Genomic DNA, 12938 nt, shown 5'->3' on the forward strand with positions numbered 1-12938 from the left:
GTTCCTTCTGTTTGTGAAAGGCGCTTTCCCCTCTGCTTTCCGAGATAAAAGTCAGCTTATAGCTTCTCATTCATATGCTGGAGGGGATTCATCCAGCAGGCAAAGCAAGGCACCAGGCACAAGTAATTATGACGGACCGCTCAACTGGAGAGATCCAATTATTGGCGATTTAGAATATTTGTCTAAATTAAAGCTATATTTACAGAGCCCTGGGGTAAATCGTTTAACAGGAAACCAAAGGCAGGGAGCATCACATTCCTTTCCTTTCGTACCTCCCCACCCCATTTTGAAACAAGAACAAAAAAGCTACATGCACTCATTTGCTTGCTCTCTTCGTCACGGTGCCCATAGCGATGGAGAAATGCCAGTGGCAGCCAAAGGTTCCATATCCTTCATTCACAGAAAATAATTGCATTTTCCGGTTGCTGTGCCACTGTAACAACAAAGCAGCCAAGTTTTGATTATAGTGGGATTGTAGCAAAGGCTGACTTCAGTAGGAGTTTTATGTTGAATTAAGTTGGATCAGTTTTACAAGGGTATTTGTTGAGCTGTTGTTTATTGTAGGTTTGTGAACCCCTTTTACCCACCCCCATCCCGAGTTTCCAATGTTAGCAGAGTGCTGAGTGCATAGAACTGTGAATTGGGAGGTGCTTTTTACCAGAACTGGGTAGCCTGTGGACCTCAGGGGTTATACATTTCCCATCACTGGGCATGCTGACCGAGGCTGAAGGGTGTTGGAGGCCATCAACAAACATCTGGAGGGTCACAGGGTCCATATCCCTGCTTTATTATTACTATTATTTATTTATCTATTTATTAAATTCACATACAGTGGTACCTCGCAAGACGAATGCCTTGCAAGACAAAAAACTCGCTAGACAAAAGGGGTGTTTTTTTTTGAGCTGCTTCGCAAGACGATTTTCCCTATGGGCTTGCTTTGCAAGACGGAAACGTCTTGCAAGTTTATTTCCTTTTTCTTAACACCGTTAATACAGTTGCGACTTGACTTCGAGGAGCAACTCATAGAACGTGGTGTGGTAGCCTTTTTTGAGGTTTTTAAAGACTTTGGTGATTTTTGAAGCTTTTCCAAAACTTTCCCAACACCGTGCTTCGCAAGAAGAAAAAAATCGCAAGACGACAAAACTCGCGGAATGAATTAATTTCGTCTTGCGAGGCACCACTGTACTGCCATGAGAATTATACTGCTGAGCAAGCAGATTTTCCATGGTTTTCAAAGGGAGTTCCAGAGAACTGGTCAGTTCCTCAGATACTCACTAGTGAGAACATAAATAGTGATGTAATAGCTTTCCTGAAAGCTCATGGAGGTTCAGGCATAATGAGAAGTCCTGGTTTCTTGCAGTATAAGGGAGCCTTGGGCTTGTTCACACTCCCTCTTCCATGCATTAAAGAAGCATCCACGTGTGATTTCAAAAACAAGCCGCATGGCTCAATGCTACTTCTGAGCTCAGGGAACAGTAGCTTGCCAAACCCTCCTTAGCGAGCAAACCTAGATCTGAAACCACATCTTGATTCCGCTTTGTTCTCTGCAACTAGACTTGAGTTTTTAAAAGACTACTTAACAAACAAATGAGAGAAAAAAATCAACATTTTTTCTGAACATCATGTGGTACGTTATACTTTGGGAACCTAGTGAGTTTAAACCAGCCACAGTTCCCCAAGTCATGTCACTGGCGGTAAGTTGACAGAGGACACTTCTGGTCTCTTTGTAAATGTGCACAGACCCTCTTCAGCAGTGGCATGGGGGAAGTCGGACCACCCATGCGTTTGCTGCTTGGAGTCGCATGAGGTCCCACCATTGGCTGGGAGGACACAATTCCAACCCCCTCAGGCAACCCCTGAACTGTATGTGTTGCAGTTCCATGGTAATCAATGGGATCTGAGCGCACTTGCTGGGCACTGGTATGCAGCCAGCATAGCCATTAGTATCCGCTTCTCAGAGTGCTGATTGCTTTTTAACAACGTAACCAAATGTTTCTCTGGCATTCTGTCACTTAAAAATACCTTTTCAGTTGTTTTTGAAGTTAAGGGCAGGGAGGAGCAATGATAATACAATCAGGTATACAGAGTGTGGTTCAGGATGCCTAGCAATACTCTCTATTTCTTTAACCCCCTTAAAGTCGAATTTAAATTTCTTGGTTTTGGCTGGACCCAAGTGATTGTGTGCCTTAAGCGGGGATGGTATAAATCAGAGCGTGCTGCATCAGCAAAATACTTCTTTTATTGTGAGCTTTAGAGACGTCATCTGTTCCCCCCCCCCTTTACAAATTACCAAGGAAATTAAAATGTTTCAACTATCTTTCTGTCAAAGCAAAAAGTAATTAAATTAACCTAACATTGTCTTTCCTTTGTGAGATGGGTTGCACAAGACCTTCAATGGTACTTGAACCATCCCTTCCTCTTACTAGTGAATGCAGGAGCTGAATGCCGAACCATGGCCCCTGGCAAACAAGAAGGACATGTCAGATTGGTTGGAGAACCTTCGAGGATTGCAGAGGTAGAAATATATTTTCTTTTTTAAAAAACAACCGCCTTAGGTGACTGCCCTTAAAAAAATTCCCAGTGAGAACTGTGCATGCTCCATAGTCCTAGTCAATTCAAAAAGCAGACAAGGCAACTGGGAGTGGGTGGTGGAATGAAGTGTCCTGGAGAAAGCATAGCTGGCTGGAGGCCTGAACAGGAATGTTTCTATTGGGAGGTGAGGATGAACTGCGACATTTTGTGGACGGTCCCACTTGTTTAGTTTATCTGGAAAGTTCTGAATTCAAAATCTTGCAGGCGGTAGCATCTCTTGGCAGAACTAGAATGCATTACTCGTTTATTTAAAGTTAATATCACCGAGAAGATTTCTCGGGGCTTTTCCAAAAGATATTTTGGGGGAAATTTTTTTTTTGAACAAGGCCCATTCCTGTAATAAAGCTTGTGAAAAAGCTGAGTCAGAATTGCGCTGTCCGGGCATGATTTGTGCTTTAAAGGGGAGGAGGAGACATGATTTGTGTGAGTCGGGGAAAGCGATCAGGTTTGCATGTTTCCTCTTGCTTGGTGTATTTTATCCTGAATCTGTACTTTGATTCTTCTAGTAATGAAGTAGAGCAGGAGGCTGAAGCCCCATCCTTTGACCACTATATATCTTATCCAAAAAGTCCTCTGGATCCTGATATTTAATTAGGTGTTGTCCCCACATTTTCAAATGTATCTTCAAACATAAGGGCTAGAAATTTAGAGTCAGTGTTGCTGCTGATTTTAAATGAAAGCTCTGAGGTTCTTAGAAAGTGCAGAATTCTGCGGCTAATGTCACATTCTGCATTTGATTTTCTGTATCTGTGTTGATATGCAGGCCTGTCTATATCCTGGACAGAAGTGGGTAGAATTGCTGCAAGGACAGCCCTTTCTACTAAAACAGATTAGGCGAGTTGCACATTCAGGGCTGGAGAGGGAGACACTGCAACCTCCAGAGGACGAGTTTCCAAAAGCCCTCAACAGATGGCAAGTGCTTTATCACTGTCGTCAATGTTGCACACATTTGTGATAAACACAAGCCGCTCTCTACACTCTGCAGCAACAAAGAGGACTTGCTGCTTAAAATACAGCACCGACAGCATAGCAGTTGGTTCACAATATCACAAATCGGCAAAGATTGCCTAGTTGTTTGCTGCCTGTCATTTAGTAAACGGCAGAAGAACATGTCTAGTGCTAGCATGTTTATCCAAAACACACTTGATGCAGATATTTTCACAGGCATTTTTAGTGGCTTTTTTCTTCTTTTTAATTAGCAAATAGGCATGAGCAAGCCAGTCCTGAGATGTGGAAGTGATGAGCCACGCAAAGCAACCCCCCTCCCCAAGCTCTTGGCGTCACTGAACATGCAGCGTGGGTGGTCTTTGCTGTGACTGTGAAGTAATTCCCCTCCTGATCAAGAAGACGTGATTGGATTTTCTCCCCCTCCCTAGGCAGCATCTGTTAAAATTTTCAGCCTCAGGATTGTCAGTCCAGCACCTCCCTTTGGTACTCAGGACCATCCTTTTCCATCTGGCGGGTCAGTTCTGCTGAGGTCAATCCAAGAATAGGATGACTTTGCCCGCTTTGGGATTGTGTTATTTCCCCATCTTTCCCTTCTTTGGGATTGTGTTATTTCCCCATCTTTCCCTTCTTTGGGATTGCGTTATTTCCCCATCTTTCCCTCTGTGCTCCTTCACCCAGGAGTAAGCAATGACTTGGTGGTAGGAGGGACGGTTGTATCTCTGTGTGCTAGGGGTTGTGCAGCTGACAGAAGTAAGCTTGGAGCTATTGACACAGCAGTATCTTAAGACGTAGTCAGGGCTCTCTGTATAATCTACAGTGGTGGGGGGATATAAAATCTTACCTAGCCCAATCGATGAGAGATGGCAAGTGGGTTTTTCTGACCCATATAAATGATGCAAAGTTGCAGGTGTTTCCTTTGGGCCTGAAGCCCTCCCCTCTGAGGACCCACTTTCCTTGGCTTCTAATGAGGTCAACTTAATGAAAATACAATATAAAAGCTTTGTTTATGTTGAAACCTAAAGATTTGCTCTTTCAAAAACGAAACTTGAGGGTCTTTAAGAATACAGTGGTACCTTGGTTTACGAACTTAACCCGTTTCACAAGTCTTAAACCAAGGCGTGCTTTCCGATAGCAGTGGAGGACTCAATTTACAAATGGAACACACTCAACAGGAAGTGAAACATGTTCTGCTTCCAAGGCAAATACTTTTCTGGGAATACTTTTCTGGCGTCCCTGCTCTCTCATTCGCCCTCTGGTCCTTCATTGGTGAATCAAGTGATGATAGGTGGTCTTTTCAACAAACCCTCAATCTGCATATGTTAAGGGAGGATATAGGTTTTAGGTTGGGACTTATAAGTTAATGGAAATAACTCAATGCCCTGGATGAACCTTCTTTTGTGGAAGGAAGGGCTTTAAGTCAAAGGGGCAGGGTTTGTGTGTACAAGACATTCCCTTGCCCATAAAAAAAAAGAAAGTGATAGAGGCAAGCATTGAGATGCCCAGGGACTATTGCAGAAAGCAGCTGTCATCATGCAATTCTGCATTGTCAGTCAAAGCTGTTTTCAACAAATTGCACTACTTCACACCACTTCCTTAAATATGTTATTTTCTCATGGCGAAACTTTACAGAAGTTCATTAGAACTACTGGAATAAGCAATGACAGCCAGAATTTTACATATCGGGCCTGAATGTAAATATATCACTTGACGAATATACATCACTAGGAAGAAACAAGCCAAGGAAGAAACAAGCCAGCTCATTTTATTTTATTTTATTTTATTTTTTACTCTTTTTTTCTTCTTTTTTCTTTTTAGGAAAAAGAGCTAAGTGCTATTAACGGTCCACTATAGCTGCTGAAAAGGTGTATCTCATTTTATACATTTTACTATTGGATTTCTAAAAAAAGAAAAAAAAATCAAGATTTTTCTTTTTTCAAAAAAAAATCATCATGTAAACAAAAACAACAACAAAAATCTACTTCTCGTGTGTAAAATATATTGTTATTTCTTCAAGGTCTTTTCTCTTCCTGGAGGGGTGAGTGAGTGAAAGGTAGATCATCCTCTTCAATAGAACCCCCTTGTGGGTAGACTACAAAACACACCTTCTGGCCCCAGTGCGTCAAGGACTCTGGAAAAGAGGAAGTCGTCAAGCAGTCAGTTTAATCGCAGCTAGAACACCCACCATTCAGTGGCTCAATCTAGCTCAGTCACAGAGGTCCCACTTTTCCTGCAGAACGTTTAATGGCCACTGGCATCTCCACTTAAAAGCAGGGGTGGGGAGCCTGTTCCTTGGAATGTCCTGGGAATCCAGCTCCAAACAGTCTAAAGCAGAGCCCTCCTGGATTAGGCCAATGGCCCCTCTAGTCCAACATCCTGTTCTCAGAAGTAGCCAGCCAGATGCCTGCAGGCAGCTAATAATAATAATACCTGTATTGTCAATGTACAACCTGTGTACAATGAAATTAACCGAGCCTCCCCCCACCAACACTAGCAAGCAGGATTCCAGCACAAGAACCCTCCCCACTCCTGTGGTTTCCAGCAACTGGTATTCAGAAGCATCCCTGCCTCCAACTGCAGAGGCAGAGGACAGCCATTGTGGCTAATAGCCATCGATAGCTCTCTCCATGAATTTGTTTAATCCTCTTTTAAAGCCATCCACGTAGGTGGCCACCGCTGCCTCCTGCAGCAGTGAGTTCCACAGTTTAACACTCTGCTATGTATGGAAGTTCTTACTTTTATCTGCCCTGAATCTTCCAGCTTTTCAGCTTCCTTGGATGTGTCCCCAAGTTCGAGTGTTATGAGAGAGAGGGAGGAAAACTTTTTTCTTGCCACTTTCTCCACTCCACACATCACTTTTATAACTTCCTATTGTGCTGCCTCTTACTCGCCTTTTCTCTAAACTAAAAAGTCCCATTCAGTACGGTCAGTAATCAAGAGATTATGCGCGCCACGACATTGAGAGGCCCACAGGTGCCCATTCATCGCTGAGTTAGGAAGATCATGTAGCAGGTGAGGTGAGAGAGAGACCTTGTTCCCAAACTCCCTGGAGAGTAGCTGGCCAGTCAGAGGAAGAAGCTACCTTGATCCATCTAGTTCAGCACTGTCTACACTGACTGGCAGCAGTGGCTCTTCTCAGCCTTACCAGAAGATGCTGTCATTGGGGATTAAATCTGGGGCCTTGCTCTGCTCTGCCATTGAGCCACAACCCTTCCTGCCCTCCCTACCACCCACAACAAGATGTGAGATGGGGCAGAAAAACTGAATGTTGCCCACTTCAAGAACAGACCTCGAGTTGGCCCTTGTGACCACAGGATGATGGGCTTTGGAAAGCCCCAAATTCCAATCTCTCTGCCCTCACTGCACACATTCGGAAATAGGCTGTCGAAATCTGTGACTACCCTGAACCCGGCGACATTTTCTCTGTACATAATCAACGTCCTTTATCCCGTCTCTATGGTGACTGCAGATTTTACTCCCCATAGAAGCACCCTCCTGCAGGTTCCCCGCTTACCTGTTATCCTATTTACACACTTTGGTTTGTTTTTCCAGTATACTCCAATAAAAAACACTGGCACTCCAGTTAGTATGATAATCAGTCCAACTCCACAGACTACTGGCTCAGAATAAAAACTGAAGATCAAGAGAAAGGCCCAAAATGTCAGGTAAGTGATTGGAACCAGGAGATTAACCTGAGAGGGGAAAAAAGACGGCAAGTGTACAGAAGCCTGGCATTTCCTCCCGATTCCCTTTGCCCTGTATGCATCAAAGGTGTGATGATAGATTGAGAGGCAGTGTGATGTAGCGGTTAGAGTGTTGGGCTAAGTTGCGGAATCCTGGGTTCAAATCTCCCACTTGGCCATGAATCTCACTGGGGTGACCATGGGCCAGTCATTGCCTCACCGCTAACCTAGACCACCCATGATAGTTATGAGGAGAAAATGGAGGGGGCAAGGAGGACCTTTAGGCTGTCTTCAGCTCATTTGAGGAAAACTGGGATTTAAATGTATTATTACTGTTGGAGAACAATTTTATTACCATTTTTCACCCACCTTTCACACTAGGGTCCCAGGGTAGGTGACAGCAATTTAAACACAAATATCAAAAACAATTTAAAACAACTTAAATAGGTAATACTAATAATAAGTAATATGTAATAATAATGATCGTAATAATAATCATCAGTAATAATAGTTATTAACTGATTGAGGAGGCCCAGTTTCAAATCCTCTCTCAGACATGAAACTCAGTCATTCCTGTTCTTTCATTAAAAAATTAATAAATCTGTTGTCTTGTTTGCTGCTTTTAGTAAAGTATTTAAGGATTTTGATAGTGGGTTGCTTTCAAACTTGGACTGAGGGCCACCTTCGGAGTTATAAAAATGAAAGGAAGGGTAAAAAATATGTTAAATACACAATACATATTCACAATTTAACTCAAGAGAACCCTGGGAACTACCCAACCATTTTCCAGAAATACACACCTGTGTGTTGCCACCCTGCTAGTTTGCCGTGATGGGACTGAATTTCTTTGTTGTGACTTAACACAGTAAAAGGTGAACTGAATGGGGTGCAGATTCTCCTTTTCCCAGAATGCTGAACAAAGCATTGGAGAAACCTGCAAAACTGGTTTTGTGCCAGGACTGCAAAAATTGAAAGCGTGTCCTTTACAGGAATCAACCAACGCACCTACATGAATAGGTGCCATCTCCCACTGTCACAAAAGCTACTATAGCTCATGGGATACTGCTACTATTCTCACAGGAGGTGCCCCTCATCATCACGGTACCCTCCTCTCGTCCCCATTCTTGCCTTTGCTGCACCAGTATTTGGAGGAATCTGGAAGAAGGTGAAAGCTGCAGTGGCAGAAGGAAGGGCCTGTCTGGGCAACCTGTTTCCTGATCAACCACCCTGATTCGCTGGCACAAAGCTTACGCGGAGGTCAAACTGTGTCCGACCTTTCTTGGGCATCCATTCACATTTGTTTGTGGGGCAGATATAGGATGGTACACATTTGGCCTGGGCTGCCTGTGGGTTATTTGTATGCCTCCCTGTCAATCATTCGTGCAGCCCAACCTTCCCAGGGTGTTTATCCATCACTTTCCTGGCTGCAAACAGTATGGTTTTTTAAAAGAAGTGGATTTTCTGCTCTAGGGCAGCAGGACCCCTTAACCAGTGGTAGCTGGTGCCCCTTGCAGTGGGGCAGAGGGAAGGGGAATGACCCAAACCTAGTTTTCTCCTCCTCCTGGGAGAAGGAGAAAACTAGGAGGAGGAGAAAGAGGAAACTGGCAGGCAGTGATGCCACCTCCTGGAACGGCAGGTGGGCTTGGAAGAAGCGAGACTGGGGTTGCCCCACTTGTCATCATGGACCAAATTTTGAGCCGCTGTGATGCTGCACACCAAAACTTCCTGTCTTTGTTCGAGCCCCTCCCTCCAAAGCAGTGACAGTCTGGAGATCACCCCCTGGGCTGGTGGCGGATGAGAGGACCGTTTTGTGTGGTTGTGGCTGCTGACAGGACTGCAAGGAAAGCCTCCCCTTTCACTCCTCCTTCAGGGGCATCGTGGGAAGTGAGCATCATCCGCAAGCCTACCAAACCCCTAAAGAAGCAAGAGAGGGTGCATTCGGAAAGCCCCAATATTTTTCACCTTGATGGGTCTGAAGATTTTGGGCTTCTTCCAGCGCAGCACAATCAAACCGATTATTGTCACTCCGTAGCAGAGGTAGTTGATAAAGGACACATAATTGATCAATGTGTAGGTGTCCCCAACAAGCATGATGACCACTGTGGCCAGACACTGGGGAGAGAAGAAGAAATGGAAATGGAAACATTACTGGAAGAAAAACAAGGAAACCTTCTCTTTTCTATGTTTTATTTATTGCTACTCCCTGGACAGGGGATACTTTTTCCACCAGCCCTGAGGCTTTTCTATATTGTGTACACACTGTGTATTAAAAGCATGCCTGAAAAGTGTGCAGCCCCAGGAATCTTGGGTATTGTAGTTGGCTGAAGCTATTATTCCCAGCACTCTTAACAAACTATGGTTCCCAGGAATTTGGGGGGATGGGGAATGTGCTTTAAATGTGCACTCAGCAATTCTCTCGGAAGTTCAACAAGCTTTCTTTTTGGCACTAAGTGAAGGCCAACTGCTGCCAAGGGTGACTTCCCACCAGGTAAAAGCATATAAGCAAGGCAAGAGGTGTGACCGGGGGAGAGACAGCGTTGGGCAAGGTCCTGGCCTAGTGAGAGGCCTGGAGGGCTGCATTCAGCCCTCAGCCAGAGGTTCCTGAACTCTGCTTAAGAGGATTGCTATGAAACAGACACACACACCTCTTAACATGCACTCTGCCCCCCATGCTTATCACTGGGATGCTCTCAGAGGTATTATGTAAGCCACAAAAGCTGGTATCAGAGGAATAGCAAAGCATCGTGGCATTTATGCTTGTAAACTCCCGAGAAGCCTATTTGGGCACAGAGTCGTATGTAATGGAGAAATACCCACACAGACAAGAAGGGCTGGGATCGGGGTGCAGTGTTGGACGTGGATCATGGCCAACAAGCTGGGCAAATGTCCTTCCCGGGCTCCGGAGAAACACAGTCTAGAAGGAAGAGTAAAACTGGTTAGTGGGATCAGGAGATCATCAACTGCATGGAGAGAGCCGCATCTGTTCTTCATTTTCTTCTGGCTACTGAAAGGCTTGAAATCAAACAGAGATGGCTCAACAAGGGGAATAATAATAATAATAATAATAATAATAATAATAATAATAATAATAATAGGCTACTTAAGGCTGCCAAACTGACCTCAAAGGAACTAACTTCTGTTTCTCGTAGTAAATAGAGAAAAAGACGGTAAGAAAACAGAAATATAAACCGCCCTGAGACCTGCTGGTATAGGACGGTATATAACTTCAATCAATCAATCAATCAATCAATCAATCAATCAGTGTCCCACCTGTTGATGCATTTGGGGGATTTGCATGAAAAAATGCAGCACAGCCAGATGACTTGTTTATTGACCATTGATCCTGATTTCCCTGCACAAAGTTTGTGGGGAGGTGAGATCATGTTGGCCGTTCGTTGAGGATTCATCCTGATCGGTTTTTGCAGGAGATTTCACAATACTGTGTCAGGGCAGTGTTACATGAGCTAGTTTCCAGGATGATTTAACCATCAATCCCTCTTCCCAGGGCACTCTTGAGAACTGTCGTTCCCTGAGGGAAATGGGGGGTCGGGGTCCTAACCACTCAGCACCCAGAACAAACAACACTTCCTGGGATTCTATGGCAGGAGCCATGTCTGTTGAAAGTGGCCGGATCCTGCTTTCAACGTGTGGTGCAGATTGGGCCTTGGCATAAGGCAGCTTTCTATGTTCTTATGTTCCTGTCAGTTTTTTTGTTTCTTAACATAATGGAGTTAAGAATTTGTAGAGCAAACTGCAAATTCTACACCTTATTTTTACCTCACAGACTTAACCCCAAATACACCACCACAAGTGATATGGAGGAAGGGCAGGACACAAATAAGATGAGTGAATAAATCTGTCAAAAGTGACCCACAACAAAGACTCAGAGCTAGCCAAGAAAGCAAAAGGTTTCCCCTCACCCTTTCCGGAAAAAGAAACAAAATCGTACTTCGTCTAACCTTGATGAGGTAAAAAGGTATCCGTTTATTCCTCCAAATGTAGACAGAGCCACAGAGACGGGCATAACCCACGAAAAATAGCCCAGTAACTTTTCACCAAATGTCTAAAGCAACAAAAGGCAGAGAAACTGAAACATAATACCACACGGCACAGAGCAGGAATAATGGTAATTAAAAAAAGGAAAAAACGGGGAGGGGAAGTAAAGGAAAGGTCCAGGGGCGCTTTTACTTACTACCGCCACAGCGTTGGAAGACAAGAGCTCTTGGGGTGACATGGCAGTGAAGTAGGCGATATTGGTGAAGGTGTAGACAAAGGTCACCAATGGGATGGAGATGAAGATGGCACGAGGTAGATTCCTGGCATTCGAGAAAGGAGGAGGAGGCAACAAAAAGCATTAACAGGCACACATAATGCGGAGAGCGCAGATCCGCACTGGATCTCTTTCAGCACAGACAGCGGGATGAGGTCAGCAGGGCAAAATCTGACCTAAAACCTGTAGGAAAAACTTTCTGACGGTGAGAGCTGTTCAACAGTGGAATGGACTCCCTCAGAAGGTGGTGGAGTTTCTCCGTTGTTGGAGTTTTTCATGCAGAGGCTGGGTGGGTGGCCATTTGTTGGGGATTACTTGAGCTGTGGTTCCTGCTTTGCAGAGGGTTGGACTAGAGGATCTCGACAGGCCCCTTCCAACTGTACAGTTTTGGGATTCTGTGAGTGGATCAAGGCTGAGTACACATGGCGTTTTATTCTACCATCGGTGGGGACTGAGTACGTGGCGGTTCCCCCCCCCTACATAGTCCGCACAGGATCTAGATTGATTGTGCATTTTTGGCGCCATGGAAAGTGCTCCCTGATAAACTGTGTTTCGTTCCAAAAACAAAAGCTCACTGCATATTGATTCTGCATTACATGCAATGTTTCCATATGGAAACAGATGCAGGCAGTCTTGGCAATGCGTGGCGTGTGTGTGTGTGTGTGTGTGTGTGCGCGCGCGCGCCTATCTACACCTTCCCAATAATGTTGTGGGTGGACATATACCAAGATTGCAATCTCCACTTCTGTCTTAACTCGCCTGGAGAAGCAAAGGCTGTTGGGTAACCTAGTCAAGGGGTTCATTTTGCAAATGTGTGTCAAGCAGCCATGCCCACCCTTGTGGATGGAAGGATCTGGAATCTGCAGATGAAAGCAGTGCAAACCATTCCAGATTTAGAAGAACTACATTTTTGTGCTGCAAACAGGCTCGTGTGCCCACAGCCTCATTCATTCTTATGGCTTCGCTTGGAATCTCATTCTAGTGCTGCTATGAAACTGAGCCCAGGGCTTTTGCTAGTCACAGGCAAGCCATGGCTTTAAAAAAGAGAGGGGAAGAAATGGTGCCTGAAAAAACGCAGCACAACCAAAAAGCAGGGTGCACAAATATTCTAAACATGCAAATGGTACATCAATGCAAAAGATGGGAACAGAAAATATTCTCATGCAGGGATGCCAGCTGACACCAAAGGAAGCCATGAACAGTCCCAGGACAGGATACACCCCAGAGCCAGACCTTGGATAAATTGGGCCCTGGGTGAGGGCCGCTGGGGTCAAGTTTGCAGTACCACCAAGTTGTGTGGCTTCTGCAGGATTTCAAAAGAAGAAGAAGAAGAGGAGTTTTGATTTGATATCCTGCCTTTCACTCCCTTTAAGGAGTCTCAAAGCGGCTAACATTCTCCTTTCCCTTCCTCCCCCACAACAAACACTCTGTGAGGTGAGTGGGGCTGA

The 12938-nt window shown here is 44.7% G+C and overlaps 1 protein-coding gene across 5 annotated transcripts in view; it reads right to left on the minus strand.

The window, feature by feature from the left end:
- Positions 1-5402: 5402 nt before the first annotated feature.
- Positions 5403-12938, minus strand: part of SLC7A10 (solute carrier family 7 member 10) — a 45201-nt gene continuing 37665 nt past the window's right edge. Inside the window, exons 6-11 of one of the 5 annotated variants that reach the window (XM_081204003.1) lie at positions 11413-11536; positions 11180-11283; positions 10038-10134; positions 9183-9332; positions 7052-7229; positions 5414-5668 (exon numbers count right to left, since the gene is read on the minus strand). In XM_081204003.1, the coding sequence (XP_081060129.1) occupies positions 5550-5668; positions 7052-7229; positions 9183-9332; positions 10038-10134; positions 11180-11283; positions 11413-11536 (772 nt within the window). In that variant the 3' untranslated portion in view covers positions 5414-5549. Of the gene's footprint in view, positions 5669-7051; positions 7230-9182; positions 9333-10037; positions 10135-11169; positions 11284-11412; positions 11537-12938 lie in introns of those variants that run through there. The other 4 variants (XR_014010524.1, XR_014010525.1, XM_081204005.1 and 1 more) reach the window with 4 other exon arrangements.

The sequence above is a fragment of the Podarcis bocagei genome (assembly GCF_964188305.1).
Source record: "Podarcis bocagei genome assembly, chromosome: 7".
In the NCBI taxonomy this organism is placed as follows: Eukaryota; Metazoa; Chordata; class Lepidosauria; order Squamata; family Lacertidae; genus Podarcis; species Podarcis bocagei.